Below are 22,451 nucleotides of genomic sequence, written 5' to 3' on the forward strand. Positions count from 1 at the left end.
CCCTAAATTGACCAAGCAAATAAACCACTCCTCCTCGCAGGGCAGAATACGGAAAAGGTGAAAAGGTCTGTAGTTCCACTAATTGAGCTGCCTTCATAGGGAAGGAACATCGCATTGGGAGCTGGAAAAAAGTGTTCCCAGTAACAGTTAGCTTATGTCTTCTAAATAAAAAAGAAAATAAAGTGACCTGATGAGAATCGGAAAGGGGTGGGGGAAGGAATTATTATTGGCTTTGGAATGGTGACAGTGTTTAGAGTCACTGTGTGAGTGACTGGGAGAGCGAATTCTTTTCAGCGTTGAGGGCCCAGCCAAGGCTGAAAGTCATAAATTTGCAGCAGCATCCCGTGCGGGTCTTTAGCTAAGAACATAGGTCTACAGTTGAATTGAAAATTAAGAGAGGTCATGTTACAAGGTGAGTGTCAGGGAGAGTAGTCAGCAAAAGAAATGCAGCTGAGAGGTCAGATAAGATGAGAACTGAATGATACCCATTAGGTTTAGTAACTCAGAAATCATTAAGTGAATTTCTATGTTGGTGGAGTATTGAGGTAAAAACCAGACTGGAATAGGTCAAAAGCGTGAATTTAAAGATGATGAGATAGAGGTAGCATGCAGAAACACTTTTTTTTGGGGGGGGGAGGTGTCTATTTTTCTATGAAAGGAATAAAAAAGTAAGGTAATAACATTAGGGAGAAGTGTAGACAATGGAGGGTTTCTGTTTAGTTTTCTTTTCGGATGAGAGATGGCAGAGCATGTCTGAATGCTAGGGAAGCAATCAGTAGCGAAGGAGTTGAAGATGCAAGTAGATAAATATCTATGTATAACCTTTTAGACTCTTGTAGATCTGTCCTGAAACTTACTGAACTTCATAGTAAGGAGGAATAGAGATTATGTTTGGTGCTCCGTGGGAAAAATATTTTAAGTCCCTCTAAATTCAATTCTTTTTTAAATATTTTCTTTAGAATGCATCAGGGATTTATGCTGAAATAGATGGAGCCAAAAATGAACTACAAAGAAAACTATCCAACCTAAGCAACCTCAGTCATGATTTAGTTCAGGAGGCTGTTGACCATGCACAGAACCTTCAACAAGAGGCTGATGAATTGAGCAGGTAATATCCTGGTTTTAGAAATGCAAACATCTTTATAGGCTGAGTAACTTATTTTTATTCAATTTCACATGACAGGGTTGCTGGGATACAGTGTTAGCAGTTTGGTTTTAGAGTTGGGTTTGCTTATTTGTTTTTCTGTTTTTTGGTTGGCCAGTCTGAGAGCCAATTATTGTTTATTGTTGCTTTGGGGAGACAGTTTTTCGATTTTAAAAAATCTGTCAGATTAGAGATCTGTGTTGTGGGAGGGGTAGTTCTGTTCCATATTATTGATAAGATAACCTAACACATTTTAGTTATAGGGACATAACTGCTGCCCAAAATAGTATCAAGTAAATCAGATCCCTCTGCAAGGTCTAATTCTGCCATCATCACCTATTTATTTCAGAGACAGCATTAGCTTTCCACACCCAAGTGTCTTAAGTAAAGCTGGTTGGAAGTTGGCAGTACGTGGGGCTTGTGGCAGGTACTCCAGCCACTCCACAGTGCCCAGCAGGAACTATTTGATTTCAACACCTGTTAAGAGAAAAATCAATTGATAATTTTCCTCGCAGTATCTAGAAGAGAGTCCTAAGCACTCAGTTAATGTTAATTGAAATGTACTAAAAGATTGGCATTGAATTCATGACCCTGAAAAAATAGGTAATAATGAGATCATTACAGAGAAAGATTGCAAGTCTGGCAATTAGAAACAAGGATCGTGAAGGTCATGAATAAAATAAGACCCAGTATTCACGTCTGTTCAAAACTTAAATCACCTTTCTTTCCTGATTGCCAAGGGCAGGGGTGGGAGTGGGGATGGAGAGATCATGGGTAAAACCTTGATGTGTGAGATGGTGTTGTATCCAGCTCAGTGTCATGCTCCCAGGAAATGTGCTTTTGATCAAGCCAATAAAATGGAACTTGGAGAAAATACTAGTTTTGGTAACAACTCTATTGGTAGATTATTATTTTTGAGATTAATTCTGTGGCTCTCTTCATTGTTCTTTTGTCATTTAGTAACTACATCCCATTGAATGGGATCCCAACACAGACCTTCTCAACCCTGCAGCAAACAGTGTTCTAGCTAGAACTTCTAAGGAAGTTACCCCATGCTTTACATGAAACATGATCAGAAATTTCAATCACCCTGTAGTCCCTTTTTTATGTTTAGCATATTTCTGACTACATATATTCAGGAAAACATCCAAATTTATAGACGTTTTCCCTTCAAAATGTGACTATTCTTCAACATCTATCTGGTGTGCCCAGTGATTTACGTGTTTTGCCTCAAACAGAGATAAACATAATTCATCAAGAAGCTTCCATTTCAAAAGCACATCTTTATTTTGTATCTTGATGTAGCACCTGTTTTGTGCCTAGTAATGAAAACAAAGTAATAAAGGCTTTTTGTTTCAAGCTCTTTGATATATCTGCTCACCACTCTAGCCAGCAAAATTTTTAAATATTAATAAATATTGGTAACATTTTATACCTTTTATCCCTTTCTTTTAAAACTTCCTCAGGTTTTACTCTCTGTGCCATTTCTGAGAACAGGGGGTTGTGGGGAGATTTAAGTAGCAGGCATTTGGATCAGTATTTCCTCTGCAGAGCAGGGCTGCGTTATGACCTTCATGGGCCATAAAAAATTTTTTTAATTATATGTCATTACTACATTAGTATAAAGGCTAATGTAATCATTATTGTTATCCTCATTTTTTTCTTCTGATTTTAAAAAAAGTTAACATGAAAGCGTCTTTGTGGGCCCCTGAATGGATGTCAGCCCTACTGCAGAGGAGCCAGAATGATGATGAACTCGGACAAAAAAGAAGAAAGTTGCCAAGGAAATACAGAGGAAGTTCCTCTGAGCCTAAGCCGGTGTACAGGGACTGAAACTGGTTGGAGGAGGCTGAGAAACAATTGGCTGAGCTCAATAGGTCAGGGTGGTGTGAAGAGAGGAGCCAGTGTAGGATCTGCAGTGTCATGTACTGCATCACAGAGAATCTTCTGAGAAGTTACTGATGAATAAAGTGATACTAGTCATCAATTTATGGAATTGGGAAAAAAGTATGGAACTGGTGGATTTAAGACTGAATAAAATTAAGACAAAGGATTCAGGATGAGCTGCAGAAGAGGGGTCTGGAGTTTGTATTATAGAGGAAGAAGTGTTTGTCAATAATATGAATTATTGTGTGGATACACTTACAGTTTGAAATTTCCATTTAGGAAATGGTTTAGGTAAAATAAATCCTGAGATTTACTGGATGCCAGGCATGGAACCAAGCATTACACATATTTTATCCCTGTTAGACCTCATATGAATCCTCTGAGGCACATACTGTTATCAACCCCTATGTGAGGTGTCCAGTGCACCATGGTGTAAGTACATGTTAGAGGAACCTTACAGGGGCCAGAAGGGACAAAGGCAGAGAACGTGGTGTCAGGGCAGGGGTGGTTGTGAGATGAGGCTGTGCACTTAAGCGGGGGCAGCTGGGCCTCAGGAGTGAGACAGAGCTTAACCATGTTTGCCCTGGGCAAGCTATGCACCTTTCCTCAGAGCCTCAGCAACTTTTATGGAAAAAGGAATAACAATATCAACTTCATGGGTGTGGTAAGATTTAGAGACATAATATATGGAATGGGGCTAGCCCAGTGTCTGCACGTGATGCTCAATATGTGTTATAACCTTGCTTAAAGAAAAATGTGATCTGTTATATAAAAGAAGGAAAAAAGATTGAATAGAGTGAAACCAACTAGTATTTAACACCAGCTGAGGTTATGCACCCTCTCCAAGGGCCTTAGTTTCTTTGCCAGGCAGGGAATAACAATGCTGATTCGGGTAAGCAGCAGGTGGGGATGATTGTGGGTTCATTCTTCTGCCTGAGGCCACCACGTAAACAAACTCTTGAGTGAAGAGGTGCAGACGCTGTTTTTAAATCAGCATTTCGTTTCCCTGAGGCTACTACCAGGCAGGCAGTTGCCAAGGAGCCAAAACAAGGTGAAGCCTTGAGGGAACCAAAAGTAGAGGAATGCAAAGAAAATGTGCCCCTAGGAAAGGCAGCTCGGGAAAACCTTGCCCAGCCAGGTAACTTTAAATAACAGGAAGGAAGTACCTTTGGTCCCAGAAGTACTCCAAACAGGCCCTAAAAATGGCCCTATTTCCCAAGAAGGTAAGAAGGAGAAATAATGCCACGTTTGTTTATTAACAGGAATTTGCACAGTTCAGATGTGAATGGGCTGGTACAGAAGGCTTTGGACGCTTCAAATGTCTATGAAAATATTGCCAATTATGTTACTGAAGCCAACGAAACGGCAGAACAGGCTTTGAACATCACTGATCGAATATATGATGTGAGTATTCCCTTACTTTAACATTCATTTATATGTTGCCTTTTCCTGGCTTATGACTTTTCTGTTTCCTAATGTCATCTGTTGAGCTTCCAACGTAATACAAATGGCAGAAAGGGCAGGAGAACTAAGAAAAGACCATTTTATTTATGTTATGAATGTTTCAGTAATGCAGATTCTTCAAGGTGTGTCATACTCCAATCAGCAAATGCCAGTTTCTTTGACAGCTTTTTTAAACCAAAGTTCCTGAATAAAAAATATTTAAGACTAGTTCCTGCTGATAGAAAAGATACTTTATGCATACATTCAGATTTCCTCAACTCAAAAATTGTTTATTCAACAGCGTTTTCATGACAAGCACTTTGGTGGGCCCTTGGCCAAGCACTATTCCAAGTTCACTGAATTTTCCTCAAAAACCATTTATCTTGAAAATGTCAAGGATATTATTTTCTCATGTTCACATTTGACCTTGATTTTGAGCTATGAAAATGAAGCTGTATGAATTTTGCTTGGTGTTTAGCAGATAAACTGTATCATTGAAATCCTAGAATGATGAAAAGTTGATTTCTTCTGCTGTCATTCTTACTCTCTCCATCCAATTTCCTTGTAGGCTGTGAGTGGGATTGATACGCAAATCATTTACCATAAAGATGAGAGTGAGAACCTCCTCAATCAAGCCAGAGAGCTGCAAGCAAGGGCAAATTCTAGTAAATATCTTCTCTTTCCTGTCTTCCTTCTGATTTATAGCTGCTTCCCTCCTTTCACACAGTGTTTCTGCATATAAACAGAGGTTTCAAAATGCTAGGATTAAAGAATAAATTATATTTCATCTGAATAATAAAAAAGCAGGTATTAGATATTTTCAAATAAATTGTGGTTTAAAAAAATTCCATGTAGTAAAATTACATGGAAACATATAGTTATCCAACATATAGTGGATATTCTTGCTAATCAAAAAGGCTAATTAATAGAAACTTACTATAAATACCAATTTTCAAGGAGATAGTACCATAAAATACACTTTAACACTAAAATTATATTGCACATAATGTAACCTTCCTTGAACAATTCAGAAGGCCCTTTAAAGTTTTACCATGAAAGGATGGGTCAGCACTGTGAGAGTCAGGAGGACAGGCTACCACAAAGCCATCTGGTGTTTTGCACTTTCTTGTAGTTTGTGTTATACAAGTTTGCTGTATTTAGGACAAGCCTAATGACCATATGGAAAAAAGCACTTCCAAAGGCTGGTGTCTGCACCTGCTAAATCAAGCACATCTCAGAGTAGGAGAGGGAGGAAAAAATAAAAGTGAAATCATTTCAGTTAGTTTTGAATCTTATGAGTTACTCTTGAAAACAATCAAACTAAGAATTTTACTAAACCTTACTCATCTCTGAAGTAATGAGCTCATTCCTAAGGATTTTCGAGCATTGACTAATGAGGTTGGAAATCCATTATCTAGCTAACTTCTACCACCTAAAAACAAAGACCAAGTTTGAAACTGAAAATTTCATGTGATTTTATCAAAGCAATTAACCTGAAGTCTAACTGTACATTTTCTCTCTTTTTTAAATGTAGAGCCATTATATAGAGAAAATAAATGCATTTGTTTTTCATATGCAGACTATTTAACTATTTAATTACCGTAAAGCAGCTACTATCTGGGTAAACAGACAATAAAAATGCTCTTTCTTCATTCTAATTAATTCATTATACAAGTTTAGTCTTAAACATGCTCTTTAGAAAAGAATTAGAATGTTAGCAGTAAAGAATTAGAATACTTATAGTAAGATATTTTTGGATAAATGTTGTCATATGTATGTATTGCTTTTGTTTGTGAAGACCAGAGTATGTGGGTCTTCACGATGCAGTGACTTAAATATTTTATTCTCCTTGATAATTTGCAAGGTATTTTCTCAATCCTGTCATTATTGAGTTGTTGAACCTCATGAAAGCAATTTTTCTATTCTGATAATGCTATCTCTTCAAAGTTCCATATTTTATGTGTAGATAAATCTCTCTGCGTTGGTCTCTTTGAATATTTTGCAGATCTGGCCACCTATTTCATGATCTTGTTTGGTTAAATCCCTTCATATGTTTATTTGCCAAAGGGACACTGATGGGGAGTTAGGACTGTGTGGATCAGAACTTGCCTCCCTTTAGGAAATATGCATGTTTGTAATATAAATTCAGATGTTCAAATTGAACCATATTTCATCTATTGAGTTACATTGTAATTTCATATTACTGTAAATTCATTTCCAAATGAATTTCAATGATCAGTAATCTTTATTTACCAGATTTCCTTTTTTTCATTATCTACATCAAATAGCCATCTGTAATAAACTCAGGAAGCTGCTGTCTTTTAAAATCTTCTACTGAATTAATTTGTAAAATGAAAAATGTCTATATAAGACAGTGGGTTCCAAATAGGACAGAGGTTTTTTTTTTGTTTTTTAATAAATTTTTTTTTTTTTTTTTTTTTTTTTTTTTTTTTTTTTTGCTGTGTTGGGTCTTCGTTTCTGTGCGAGGGCTTTCTGTAGTTACAGCGAGCAGGGGCCACTCTTCATCGCGGTGCACGGGCCTCTCACTGTCGCGGCCTCTCTTGTTGCGGAGCACAGGCTCCAGACGCGCAGGCTCAGTAGTTGTGGCTCACGGGCCTAGTTGCTCCGCAGCATGTGGGATCTTCCCAGACCAGGGCTCGAACCCATGTCCCCTGCATTGGCAGGCAGACTCTCAACCACTGCGCCACCAGGGAAGCCCTAGGACAGACTTTTTATGAAGCATTTCTTCTTATAACCATCCAGCCCCAAATCGACTTTCTTTCTCCTATTTTATCAAAAACTCCATATATAGTTAAATATATTCTTTCTCAGTATATCAGCCAGTGTTTTTTGCAGTAACAAGACCCAAAAGGAAGAGCTGAATAGATTGCTTGCATCACAATATTCAAAAATTGAAACTAAAAGAGGGAGAGAGGGTTCAAAACAGCAACAAAGTATGTTTAAGACCCTCCTTGAATTCTGGGAAATTATTGGCACTACCCAGAGGAAACAAGAAAGAAGTGCTTGTACTTTGGTTACGTTGTACTTGGTACAAGTACATTGACAGAATCAACTAAGCATCACCCATATATGCCCATTATGTACATGTATGGGGAAAAGATAACTGAACAATAAACCAAGCACACCAAGACTGTATAATTGAAAAGAGACAGTACACCATGGGAGAGTATATATTTGCAAGCCCATTGGAGTAAAAGAAAAGAAGGGGAAGTGGAGAAATTATTTTTTTGTTTGTCAAGAAACACACATTTCCTGATGCTTTGGAAGTAAACAAAGCATGAAACAAGAATTCTTGGGAAAGTTGATCCTTCAGTTCAGGTGACAAGATATTACATCATGACTTGTTTAGATTTGTGCCAAGGTAGCCCCAGTTAGGGTCTATGCTACAAGTACATTTTCAAGAATAATTTTTTAAGAAAAAGACTAATTATCAAAACTGATGCAAGAATGAATAGAAAATCTGATAGAACTGTATGTACATACATGTGTATAATAAATCTAATCAGTAATTAAGCCCTCCCACAAAGAAATCTCAAGGCTCAGATGGCTCCACCAGTGAATTCTCCAAAACACTTAAAGAAGAAATAACACTATTAGTATATAAATTCTTCCAGAAAATAGAAAAGGAGGAAATACTCTCTTTTTTCTATGAAGCCAACAAAACTTAGATATCAAAACCTAAGGATGTTATAAACAAGGAAAAATATAAGCCAAATTCTCTCTTAAACAGAGATGTGAAACTCCTAATCAGGATATTAGCCAATCAAATCTAGCATACATAGAAATGGTAATACATGACCAAGTTAGGTTTATTCCAGGATTTCAATGATATTTTAACATTTAAAACATCAGTAGCAATTCACCACATTTACAGAACATAGGAGAACATTCATATGCTTATCTCACTACATGCAGGAAGATCATTTAACAAAACTCGCTACCCACTCATGTTTTTAAAAAACTCATAGCAAACTAGGAATAGAAGGAAACTTCCATAATCTAATAAAGAATAATAAAATAATATTCAACAAACCGATATTCATACTGAAATATTGAAAGCTTTTCCATTAAGATTGGAAATAAAACAAGGATTCCCCACATTATCAATTCAATGTGTAAATATCCAGTTTAATTTTATGTAAAACAATTAGAAATTAACTTTTTTAAAAATAACACCATTTGCAATAACATAAATTACCTAGGAATAAATCTGATGAAAGATGCTAAGATCTTTACACATAAAACTATAATACGCTACTGAAGAAATTAAAAGATGATCTAAATAAATGGAGATCAAAATGAGAATTTAGATCTAGGGAAGAATAAATAAAAACTGTTCATTAAGTGGAAGACTTGAATTTGTAAAAATAACAGTTTCTGCCAAAATTTATAGATTCAATATAATCTCAAAGTACCAGAACTGTATATACATATACAGGATGCTTTTAGAATTTCTTTGGAAATGGGGGTGGATGGGGGTAGGCAAGAATAGCCAGCACAGTCTTGAAGAATTAAAAAAAAAGACTTACAACTGTATAAAAATTAAGACAGAGATACAAAAAGATATAAAAAATTACAATACTCTATCATTTCTTTTGAATAAAGCTTAAAAATAGATACAACTAACGGACGGAGATAGGATTCAGAATAGTGGTCACCTTTGGGTAATCATGGAGGTCCCAGGAAACCGTAACGGGCTAATAATGCTTTTAAAAATGCTTTTCTTGACCTGGGCGCTGGTTATATTTTGTGTTCAGTTTGTGAAAACTCATCAAGCTGTACACTTATAATTGTGTACCCTTTTCTAGATGTGTGTTGTGTATCAATTAAAATGTATTAAAACAATCAAGAAAAATAACTATTCTTATCTAACCAGTTATCACCATAAGTATAGATAGATCTTTTCAGCTCTTTATCAGTCGTGCTGCTCATGGTTTTTAGTCACAGCAGTGCTATATTTTTCAATCAAAAAAGTTAGCCATTATCTGTACATCCGTATGAGTTACTTTATGACATCCTAAATCACTCCCAAGCAGTGTTACAAGTTTTCTGCAATCCTTTACCTCTGAGTTGAAATGCCGCTTTCCAGAATTGGTGTTCTATGTTTATATCATATTCAGAATATTGCAGATGACTTAGTGGTACAAACCAGAATTTTCCTTGTTGCAATGGAGATTTCTTTCCTGGCATCTTTGCCCTACTTGTACTTTTTTTGGCTTCTTCTCCACAGGCAATGACGAGGCAGTGGCTGACACCAGTAGGCGCGTGGGTGTAGCCCTAGCAAGGAAGAGTGCCCTCAAAAACAGATTAAATGATGCCCTTAAGAGACTACAAGCCACAGAGAGAGGTGAGGATCTCAGGGAGAACTTAAGGCTCATCTGTTTGTTCACTAGTGTTAAGGTAAACCTTTGAGGAAAGAGTAGGTGATTCTTTGCTTTTTAATCTTTTTATAAATATTGCTTTCTGATGACAAAAGAAACTATGTTTATCTCACTCACGCACGCACACACATACACACAAAAGTCCTGGAAAATAATAAAAGCTGTAGTCACATCACCTAGGGGTGACAATTAAATTTGAGAGCATTTTCCTCCAATCTTGTGTGTATGTGTGTGCGTGCACACATGCATGTCAATGAGATCATGATGTTTATACTATTTGGTAACCTACTTTCTTGTGAACATCCTTTTTCATTAACAGATATACCCTAATTTGGTTATTGGGTTTTTTTGGCCCCAGCAGTAAACAGCTGCTCTCTGTTAACATGCCATGTCGTTCTTATGGTGCAAGCAGGGAGACCACTGAGCCAGAGAGAAAAACAAGAGCACTCATGCTGCCTAATCTGGAACTACAGTGGTATCTTAGAAAGATGTGATTGGGCGCATTAAGTGCCTTTCCCGGCATAGTGAAAGTTAACACATTGCTGCTGGATGTGGTGTTTCACTACACAGAGCAAATTCAGCTACAGAACTACAGGATGCCAAAGCCCTGGCCAGAAGGGTGTCATCAGCATCACCAGAGCTACCACATGCTAAGCACTGGGCTGTGTTTTACAAACATTATCTCATGTGGGAAAGTATTGCTGTTGCCTTTAGGCTGATGTGAACCCTGAAGCTTGTCAAGGTTGGGGAACTTGCTCCAAAAGGCACAGCAACAAAAAGAAGCAGACCCAGGATTCAAAGCTACATCCATCAGGGTTCAGAGCATGAGGGGTTAAGTTAAATGTTTCTCCAGTTAAAAATAATTAAAGCTACAACCTCACCTGAGTGATTTTTAATTGTTTTTATTACAGAAATAATACATGACCATTATAGAAAAATTAGAAAATATAAACAAGAAAAGAGAAAGAAGAGAAATCTTTTATAATCTCATTGCCCAAGAAAAAACCATTTTCTTGTAAACTTATATTGTTTTTATTTTAAATATATAACTTAAAAAAAATTTCACTATAGATCTCTTTTGAAACTTGCTTTTCTTATTCAAAAATACCTTTCCTTATCAATTTACTTCTGTACTAGAGCATCATTTTTATGGCAGAAGGTGTCCCACAAAGAAGAAAGTGATATTTACAATGAATTTCAGACATAAGCATTTTATGAGTTAGTATCTCATATGCATTTTCTATAGCTTCCTCACCAGGTCTCTAACCTGAAGAAATGCTACTCTTTTTTTAAAATTTCCCTTTAATTTGGAAATGTTTTAAATGAACAACATGATTTTAATGAGACTTTAGGGTCTTTCAAGCTCACTTGTTAATACTATTTGCAATATTCTAGTGCACCTGACTTACACCATAATTAACAGTTATTTAAAGATCTCGGTTTGGCTGAAAAGCCTGAATTTGAGGTCTCTCATCCCAGTGATGAAATGGATATTCATGACCCCATCAAATGTCCTACTTCTTTGCAAAGTAAATGTCCTTGTGCTCTGTGTGAAGGTGACGCTCAGCAGCGCCTGGGTCAGTCCAAGCTGATCACCGCGGAAGCTAACAAGACCACAATGGAAGTCCAGCAGGCCGCCGCCCCGATGGCTAACAATCTAACCAACTGGTCACAGAATCTTCAACATTTTGACTCATCTGCTTACAACACTGCAGTGGACTCTGCCAGAGACGCAGGTATCACTTAGTAACTTCACAATTTGCATCCAATTGAGGAACTGGCCATTAAACCCTACACATCTTTTGTTAAGAAGCAATTTTTTTCATTCAGGTTTTAGATTGGAATATTGTAGAAGTTAGCTTAGAAAAGGATAAAAACTTTTGCTCAGTTCATCTGTCAATATATATGTATGTGTGTGGACATAGGAAATATATGTATTTCCCATAAATAAACACCAGACAGACTGGTTGAGTCAATTTTTTTCTAGGTGAAATAATGGTAGCACTTGTTTTTATCAATGTAAGATTGATTCTTTGGGGAAGAAGGGCAATCACCTGTTAGAATAAATATGTTAACAAAATATTGGTTTGCTTTTAGGAAAAAAATTTACTAAACAGCACTGCTGTTACTAAACATCATTGCTTTTTCCTTACCTGAGTAAAGCAGGTTATTACCAACGAGTACTGAATATGGCCAAATATAACTTAAGTTTCCCATTAAGAAGTAAAGTCTGTTGGCCAACTTGAATATAAATATATAGTAATGAAGATGAAATATGTTGATATCTATCTAATTAATTTAGTTATACATAGATATTAAAATCACATATTACTTGAGAATTTTTTTCCAGTCTCATATTTTTATTCCATCTTTTCGTAGCTCCTAAATATCAATGTCTTTGTCATGATTAGAACTTCCAGTTCTCCAGAATGGTTTTGCAGACCGTATTCCCTTCACTTCCATCTGGATTAAGAACCAACTTTTTAAATCCACGTATGGATTTGTCCATCGCTAGAAATTTTATCCCAGGGCACAATATCCATTCCTGTAACAGGAAGATAGCTCTTTTATACTCATCTTTTAAGTATATATTCATGAGCCCTTCGTGTAACCACTCAATTTCTTTTGAAACTTAATCTTTAAAAAATTTGCCTACATGATATCCAATATTTACATTTGTAAAGATATTGCCTCAGGAATATTTACTAAATCGGTGTTAATTTTTTTTCCTCCTTGTGCAGTACCATCAGTGATTCCAGTAACCATCTAGAACTAACACTAATTGTGTGCTTTCCTCAAATAGCATTTTGTGGTTCAAAACAAAGTAAATGAAAAAGCATACCATAATATGAGACTTCATAAAGACTCTAAAGTGGCTCCCTTTCTCTGAGAGAATTGAGGGTAGAGAAACCCTGTTTTGTACACATTTTCATAATCAACATTTAATGTAATGCTTTAAACATACTTTATTGCCTCTGATGTTGAAGACTATTATACTATAACAATAGCCATCTTATAGCATAGCCATTGTGGTCAGTGATCCAAATAACAAATGTTTACCGCTGTATTAACAAATACACTAAATGATAGTAGCTATTATTTACCTGATTTCGTTCCTTTTGCTGGCGAAGCACCTTGTTTCCTAAGTACAGAAAAGAGAAGTTTCCTAGGTCCTCACTGACATAGTCTCCTGAATATGTTTGGCTCCAGGAAGAGGCTTGCTTGGTTTGGCTCCAGGAAGAGGCTTGCTTTTGTTCAGCTGCTAATGCTCAGTGACAATGCCCTACCCTTAGATAGGAGTTTGCCCAAAGATGTTTATTTTCAAGTCCAGTGGTTCTCAAACACTAGTGTGCGTCGGAATCACCTGAGCCCCACCTCCATGTTGCTGGTCTGGGGACCACACATGGAGAGCCAGTGCTCCAGTCCATGAAACTTTGGAGAAGGTTACGGCATTCTCTGTGTCTGGGGTTCTTTCATCAAGCTGTATCCTTATGATTTGTGCTCTTTTCTCTGTGTGTGTTATACATCCCCCCTCCCCACACAACAAAAAGTAACCTAAAAAGTCAGTAAGATCTGCTCCTACCATCACCTTTGTCTGGGACCATAAACCATGGCTGCCCCTCACCTTGGCACAACTGCCACTTTTCTGGATGCTCCCTTGTTTCTTCCATCTAGCTCTGCCTCTGCTGGGACCACTGCAGTGGCACTCTGATATCTGAACAGGCATTTTGGAAAACAAGATGCCACCTCCTTTTGCCCAGCATTCCTTTTGACCTGTTGTATCAGTTATATTAGAAATGCAAGCAGAACTTGTGCTATATAGTGAAATGAACATCTGCATATTTGTCATGGGACCTGCCCTTTAGAAGTGTACATTATATGTCAGCTTGCTCTGCATACAATTTATAGTTCAATATGTATTATAAATGTCACAAGATAGGATCTGATTATGCTTTGGGCTTAGCTACTAATTTTTCAGAATTGAAAATAATTTCTTATAGTTCTACCAGAAGTAACCATGTATTTGTTGTCTCTTCATCTCATTCCTGAAGTAGACTTAATACTGAGGTATCTACTCAAGTGATTAATTTTTATTAACTGCAGTTGGAAATCTGACAGAGGTTGTCCCTCAGCTCCTGGATCAGCTTCGCACGGTAGAGCAGAAGCGGCCTGCAAGCAACGTTTCTGCCAGTATCCAGAGGATCCGAGAGCTCATTGCTCAGACCAGAAGCGTTGCCAGCAAGGTAACCAGTGAAAGGAGTCGTCATCAGTCACTCGGTGATAATGATAGCGTGAGGCTGAGCTCAGGCTCCTTGGGCAGCTTCCAGAGCTGGAAACTTTCTACCGTATTATCCAACTTGGTAGTTCTCAGCTCTATCCGTTCATTAGAATCATGTGAGGAGCTTTGAAAACCAAACCAATTCCTGGTCCCAACCTCAAAGCAATACTCAATGTTCTCTAGAGGAAGGGCTCAGAACTCGTATTTTTTTGAAGCTCCTCAGTGATTCTAATGTGTAACCAAGATTAAGAAGCACGCATTTAACCTAGTCAACAAAGCTCGTAGAGCAAAAGGAATCAAGGAAAGCCAACCCCACTAAAAGACTCAATTTTATTATTATTATTATTATTATTATTATTATTATTATTATTATTAATTATCCTAACAGCTGTCTTTGTGCAATTACTATATGGAATAATCTTGCTCATCTACCTCTTCAAAGAATTCTCTAGTGCAACATAGATGATATGAAGCTTTTACTGACCTCTCTACAGGCTTAACACATAGCAGCTAAACTGAACAATTTCAACAAAGACCCCATCCTGAGATGCTATACAGAAGCAACACAACACCATAACTAGTGCCGGCATTGATGGGAAATATCCTGACACAGCAATTAACATTTTCAGTGTGGCAAAACGTGGCTTGTTCTTGGCCCCCTTTCTAATTTGTTTTTTATTAATTTATAGACCAGCATTATTTTTTACAACCAAATTATATGGTTTTATTTTTTCAATTGAGAGTCAGCCTGAACAGACTGTTGGTCCTAATTACTGACAGAATTAAGAACTGGAAATCAACTATTTTGTAATGAAGGAAATTATTATTGGTAAATATACCCAACTTTTAAATGATATATGATAATTGTTCCCACACCACAAATCACCTTTTTTAGATACCTTGAAGAACATTTCAAAAAAGATTTATTGTCAAGAAATGGCATTTCCAATACTAGGTTTCTGTGAATGCCTTCTGGTAGTTGTATTTCTATGGGGTAGAATTTGGGGGCCTTAATCACCTGAAATCATTTTCTGAAGAGAGTCTTGGCAATGCCTTTGGGGCCCACACAGCTCCCCAAAGGGAGATGCTTTCTATGCATATATACATCTTTTTCAAACTCTCAGTTTTTACAAAGGAACTTTAATCCCATACACTGCTTGATTGTTCATTAAGATTTATTGTCCTTTACTCAACTGGCAACATAGGACAGCTGCACTCTAGGCACTTGGAAATATAATCTTGAACTCACTGACCATCAGTATTAACCAAATTAATATTAGTCAATTATGTAATACATCTACTTATTCATAAATATTTGCATAAATGACATGAATATACACAGTCTATCTACTTATTAATACTCTGAAAATCACCTCAAATCAGACCAGTTCAGCACGTTATATTGGGCCTCTTAGAAATGTATTTACTAAATCCTGCTTTGTTGTGATGCCTTTCTAAGGATCATTATAAGAAACATCTTAATGAACTCATCACTACAGTTATTATAATGATAAAGCCAGGCACTGGAAAACACTTTATAGTTATCATCTTGTTTCATTCTCATAACAAATTTATTGTCTTCATTTTACAGATGAGGAAACTACAGGTTAAGTGATTTGCTCATGGTTCCATAGCTAGTAGGTGGCAGAGCCAGGTTTTAAGACCCCATCTAAGACTTCAAAGCTGGCCTCTAGACCCCTCCCAACTGTCCAGACATGGTCAAGGATATTGCTCACAGCCTCACCCCATGCTCCTCTTTTGAAGACCCTAGGGAAAAGGTCCTAGCTATGTTAGTACCCAAGATTAGTTATTATTCTCCTGATCAATTAGTTGTTAATTTTATGGGCCTTGTGAATTGTATAACTGACCAAGTATCCCTTCAAGCTGTTTAGTTCACCTCAACCAAATATGTAGTTCATTGTGGAATGCATATTTATCCTCATTCTTAGATCTACTTTGTCACCTTTTTGTTCTGCTTTCTTTCACCTCACTTTAAATTTAAACTATATTATCTTCCTTAAATCCTTTCTCCAACAAGTTGAGGACATAAGTAAACAAAGGCTTGGAGGTCATGGGTAAAGCTCAGAGACCTCATAAGGAATGAGGGAAGCCCATTGAGAACCATGGGAAAGCACTATGCCCATTTCTGCGGGGTACTTTTAATGGAATAATTTTGTAACTCCAGATCCAAGTCTCCATGATGTTTGATGGTCAGTCGGCAGTCGAAGTGCATCCCAAAGCCAGAATGGATGACTTAAAGACCTTTACATCCCTGAGCCTGTACATGAAGCCTCCTCCTGTGAAGCAACCAGAGCTGGGTGGGACTGCAGATCAGTTCGTCCTATACCTCGGAAGCAAAAACGTAAGAGCATGTGGTTGTAAATGATGGAATAATGTTGAAAGGAAAGATAAGTGCTTTTTCTCTTGCCTTAAAACAAAGCTACCTGTGCAAATAAACAAAATTTCCATTCTAGCACCTCAAAAGGTATAGACCATTTTAAGGCCAAGACTAAAGTAGTGACTTTAGGAAAAGTAATTCCTTCTCTGTGTGGGATATTTCTGTGGTTTCTTCATACCGGCCTCACACTGCTAACTCTGAGGAGTCTGAATGCAGCATTTCAAAGACATCCAGAGTGCAGAGGCCTATTATGTTTCATGCTGAACCCTGCTTTGAAGGTGCATAGCAATCGGTATTGCCAGGCTGCATTATATCCCCTGATTAACCAAACAAGGTTAGCATACTCCTGGCAGCCATCAAATGTCCACAAGCCCGCAGTTGCTTGCCTTCCTGCCCAAGGTATATTTGGACAGGCATGGAGGGATCGGGGGGAGGGGCAGCACACTGATGCCACGGGGAGGCTGCAAAGGACGAGGCGCTGCCCAGTGTAACAGGCACTTTGGTAATAATTCAAGCCAGACATGCCTTATATACAGCCAAGCGTCTGGATTGCTAATTGTCCTTTAAAGAAATGAGAACGAAAGATGATATTCATTCATATGGATTTTATTTAAGAGACTTCTTGACATTTCAGGCCAAAAAAGAGTACATGGGTCTTGCAATCAAAAATGATAACCTGGTGTATGTTTATAATTTGGGAACTAAGGATGTCGAGATTCCCCTGGACTCCAAGCCTGTCAGTTCCTGGCCTGCTTACTTCAGCATTGTCAAGATTGAAAGGTAAAGTGAATCCGTGACACTGGGCTCATCTGCAAATTTCATAAAAAATCTATTGAATGCACTCACGCGCGCACACACACACACAGTCTTTCTGTGGATGTTGCTCCTCTTTCTTCCATTATTCCTGTATTCCTTCACAAATACCTTAGTGGGAAACAAAAAATTAGAAAGAATAGTCATCACTTCTAAAGAGCAATCTGATTATTAGATTTTTTTAATCTGGCCAATCCATGAATTGATTCCAAGATGGAATGTCTTTTTTCCCCTTCCCTTTGATTGTTGACATTCTATAAATGCTTATGAAAGTGACAAAATCAAATCACCAATCTGTGATGAAGGGACATTCACATTTTGACATTTAAAAAAAAAAACATATTTTCTACAAATTATCTGGCTAATAAACAGTGCAAATTCTTTATCTGAACAGGGTAGGAAAACACGGAAAGGTGTTTTTAACAGTCCCAAGTCTAAGTAGCACCGCAGAGGAAAAGTTTATTAAAAAGGGGGAATTTGCGGGAGATGACTCCTTGTTGGATCTGGATCCTGAGGACACTGTGTTTTATGTTGGTGGCGTGCCTTCAAACTTCAAGGTGAGCTATCCAGCTATACTTTGACTTATTGCAAATCTATAGTAATTGTTTTTAGAAGTCCATAAAGCCTACAGTGATTCGGGGCTTGGATGGAAACTTTAATATCTTAAAAAAAAGAGTTTAGCTCAGTGGGTGATCGAATTCTGAATTAGGATCTATAAATCTGCTGCTTAAATCTGGTCTGTGCTACCCGTATTTTCATAGTGTCAAATACTTTCAAGCTATATCTAACACTTGAATATCAATTTATTTCATTCTGATACATGCATATGTAATTAATTACCCCCACCTACTGCAGGAATGTCTGTACCTTGTGGGTTTATAGCTAGTCTTCAGGTTCACAGACGACAGTTTCAAAAACTCAGTTTTCTCAGCTAATATACAGGCATGAAATGAAATACCTAGGATGAGGGAGGGGTGGGGTCTAGGAGGGGAGATGAGACCTGTTGAAGGACACATACAGGAAAGGCCCAGGAAGACAGGGAGTTGATCTAGGATTTCAGTTGCAGAACTGTTACTCACTAGTGAGAGGCACATTATTGAACCGCTCTGAGAATTACTTTCCCTCTCTTTATGTGAGGACAGGAATACCTACCTCACAGAGCTGGTGTAAGGATTGACTTTGGTCATGAATCCACAGTCAGGTGTGTGACTGGCACATAGTATATACTCAATAAACCCCACCCTCTCTAAGATATGGACAACTGAAAAATCATTGTTATTCTAAATGGTTTAGCATAGAATAGACACAAACTCAGGTCTAGAAAGATATTTCTATCAGTGGGAAGGTCCCCTTGACCTACTGTTGTCTCACTGCCTGATCTGTGTGGACTGGATGAGATGTGGTCATGGCACAGTTGACTTCACCTTGTTTCACAGCTCCCTGCCAGCTTAAACCTGCCTGGCTTCGTTGGCTGCCTGGAATTGGCCACTTTGAACAACGATGTGATCAGCTTGTACAACTTTAAGCACATCTATAATATGGATCTCTCCAAATCAGTGCCCTGTGCCAGGTAAGAAAGTGTTAAGAGTACTAAAAAATTGATAGCCATGCAAGAGCTGCAGATGAGACAAGTGTGGGTAAATATTCAGGTTTTCAGTCTTTTCTTGGGGGAAACCAGTTTTGAAACTGCATAATAGTCATGCCTGCACACAACTTTTCAGTTCTTCTCTACCATAATGAGCATGCACTATTATTAAAAGTGTTAAACTACTTGTTTGCAGCTTTGGTTTCAGATTCCAGAGACTGGGGTCTCACTAGAACCTTCTGTTATCTTAGCATATAGGGTAGAGAAAAAAAAAATCCATTACAAACAATTTGTTTAAATGCTTCTTTGTGTCTCTGATGCAGACATCAGGACTTCATTTAAATGCTATTAAGGCCCATGAAAAATGTCGTGAGAATGTGTTAAAAGGGCCTCACTTGAAAAGCATAACAGAAGCTGTCATATTCATATGATCCTTGTATTTTTATTTCAGAGATAAACTGGCCTTTACTCAGAGTCGGGCTGCCAGCTATTTCTTCGATGGTTCTAGTTATGCCGTGGTGAGGGATATCACAAGGAGAGGGAAATTCGGTCAGGTGACTCGCTTTGACATAGAAGTTAGAACACCAGCTGACAACGGCCTTGTGCTCCTGATGGTCAATGGAGTGAGTAAAAATAAAAATCCTACATCTTCTCCCTTATTGCCTTTACTTTCTGCCATGCATGTTTCTAGGAACCTTCCCAGGTTGAGTGTGTCATGCCATCAAACTGAAGTTTTAGCTTAGAAAGCAAAATTGGGTTTTTTTCCTTCAGGGAAATGAGGTCAGCAGTAAGTAAAAGCAGCCATGAGATGCATTTCCCTGCAGTACATTTTTGGATGTATATTAAATATAACCCCTTTAATAAACTAAGGGAACTTTAAGGAAAATCAGCACCAAGATCTAGGCGAGCATGTGTCTACAGAAATTTAGCACTGACTTTTTAAATCATATGCCCTAATCAGTTAAAAAGAAGTTTGCATGCTTAATATATATGTGTGTGTGTATGTGTGTGTGTGCGTGTGTGTATATATATATATATATATATATATATATATACACACACACACATATACATCTCTTTATTAATGATATACATATACTACATATGAATATAATATTCAAAACTAGGAAAAAGAATTTATATAAATACTGAATAAAAATAAATACAATTTTAAAATAAAGATGAAGTAAAATAAAATTAATTTTATTTTGCTAATGATACAAAAATTATTAATGGCAGTGTTAGTGAGAACAGTGTAATTAAACATGCTTAAGTATTTTTGAAAGTCTCATTAAACGCTTTGTGATACAAGTTTTGTCCTGAGTCCAGCTTATTTCAATACTAAGCTTTATTGGCTATCATAACTAGACAAGATACCTCATATAAATAAAAATGTAGGAAATATATGATTGGCTGTGCTTACTAAATCATGGTACGGTTATTCAGTCTCATTCACCAATTGGCAAAACTTGTCTTTGAAATTCAGCTGGCACGTTTTCATCTTTCCTGATGTCAGTTCTTGCAAGGTAATCAGATATCGTATCATTTTGTAAACTTTAACAAAGGAATTCAAGACCATTAAAAATCTTCATTTGAAAGACTTTTGAACAGGTTAGAAATTTCTTTCCAGAAATGTTTTAATAGTGCAGATATGAGAGTTTTTATGGTAGTATACTTACATTCTTTTCATCAACAAATTTACTTACCAATAGAAAAAGTTCCATATGCATTTTTTGAAAACCATCTCCCCAGGGCTTCCCTGGTGGCACAGTGGTTAAGAATCTGCCTGCCAATGCAGGGGACATGGGTTCGAGCCCTGGTCCGGCAAGATCCCACATGCCACGGAGCAGCTAAGCCCATGCATTACAACTACTGAGCCTGTGCTCTAGAGCCCGCAAGCCACAACTACTGAGCCCGTGTGCCACAACTGCTGAAGCCCGTGCACCTAGAGCCCATACTCCACAACAAGAGAAGCCACCACAGAGTAGCCCCCGCTCGCCGCAACTAGAGAAAGCCCGCGTGCAGCAACCAAGACACAACGCAGCCATAAATAAATAAATAAATAAATAATTTTTTTTTTAAAGAAACCCATCTCTCCAGAGTACAACTTTCTTCCCTGCCAAAATAGTTTCTCATCCATTGTTACAATGCCCCTACCTTGAAATTACAGATCAGGTATGTTTTTTTTAGTAGCTAGTAGGTCTTATACTACTAAGACGTTTGTCATCACAAATAAAGGTCAATAAATTTAAAATAATTCATTTTATAAGGAAAATGTGTAACCCTCTTGAAACTTAACAGCATTTTTAGTAATTTACAGGAAATAATCTGCAAACATCTACATGTCTCAAAATATTTTCACATCACTGTATCTCAGTAGAAAATTACTGTAAATATTCTATTATTAAGTGACCTCACTCATGAATCCATGTAACCAGGCACACATAAACGTCCATACTTGCAATAGGCTAAACACAAAGAAATGGGTGGGGGGGGCATGGCCTGCCTCCAAGTGTGGAACTTCATTCTCAAAGCCTCACATACTGTGTGAATCTAAATCCCGTGAAAATTCATCCAAAGGACAAAATGAAGGCCCAGAGTCAATCCACGTATTAAGTATTAAAAGTTAGCTTCTTTCTCTATTTTAGAGTTTTAAAATGAGTATAAATAGAAGCTGAAATATTTTCTTTCTATCCCTCAGTGGATTTTGTTCCACATTCTCAAGAGTATATAAATTGTGTCTGAAAGATCACTTTCTGTGAAATACGGACTTTCCATAATACTTTATTTTTCAAATCCATTGAATTCTTTTTTTTTTGATGTGGACCATTTTTTTTTTTCAGTCTTTATTCAATTTGTTACAGTATTGCTTCTGTTTTTATGTTTTGGTTTTTTGGCTGAGAGGCATGTGGGATCTTATCTCCCCGACCAGGTATCAAACCCGCACCTCCTGCATTGGAAGTGCAGAGTCTTAACCACCGGACCACCAGGGAAGTCCCGAAAATCCATTGAATTCTTGTGTCTATGAACTATCTTCTAAAACAAGCAAGCCTGACCATTAAATTACTTGAGTGTTACAGAATTACTTTGGTTCTTGAATATCACATGGTCCAAGTGCATAATAATTCCGTATTTATCTACATAACTCCAGTGTTTCAAAATAACACAGGAATGGCCTTCTTTTTCTTAGGTCCATATTTGCTGATAATTTTCTAAGATTCTTTTCAGCATACCTTGGAATTCTTTTTCAGTGTTACCAATTTTGCTCTTAAAATGAAATGTAATCACATCTATTGGCCTGTTATAACTTTGAAATATTGCCTTAAAAAAGGGCAGTTGAATACATATGGTCTATAATACTCTGTTTTCAAGATTGTTAAAGGTCAATAAGGTAAATTTAAAATTTCATTAATTCACAAAGTAAATGAAAAACAATAGAAGATAGTTGTTTTAAATATAGATAGATATTAAAATTTTGGTGTTTAAATGAGACATAACTG

General features: G+C 37.2%; 1 protein-coding gene across 3 annotated transcripts in view; it reads left to right on the top strand.

Moving 5' to 3' along the window:
- LAMA4 (laminin subunit alpha 4) overlaps positions 1–22,451 on the top strand; it is a 147,271-nt gene that overhangs the window by 98,202 nt on the left and 26,618 nt on the right. For all 3 annotated transcript variants that reach the window (XM_082404711.1, XM_082404710.1, XM_082404712.1), the window contains 11 exons: positions 960–1,108; positions 4,294–4,435; positions 5,043–5,139; positions 9,726–9,842; positions 11,433–11,612; positions 13,981–14,120; positions 16,341–16,517; positions 17,188–17,333; positions 17,761–17,923; positions 18,803–18,936; positions 19,403–19,574. In XM_082404711.1, coding sequence (XP_082260837.1) covers positions 960–1,108; positions 4,294–4,435; positions 5,043–5,139; positions 9,726–9,842; positions 11,433–11,612; positions 13,981–14,120; positions 16,341–16,517; positions 17,188–17,333; positions 17,761–17,923; positions 18,803–18,936; positions 19,403–19,574 — 1,617 coding nt within the window. The remainder of the gene's footprint in view (positions 1–959; positions 1,109–4,293; positions 4,436–5,042; positions 5,140–9,725; positions 9,843–11,432; positions 11,613–13,980; positions 14,121–16,340; positions 16,518–17,187; positions 17,334–17,760; positions 17,924–18,802; positions 18,937–19,402; positions 19,575–22,451) is intronic.

This window comes from Balaenoptera borealis (assembly GCF_965194805.1).
Source record: "Balaenoptera borealis genome assembly, chromosome: 9".
Taxonomy (NCBI): Eukaryota; Metazoa; Chordata; class Mammalia; order Artiodactyla; family Balaenopteridae; genus Balaenoptera; species Balaenoptera borealis.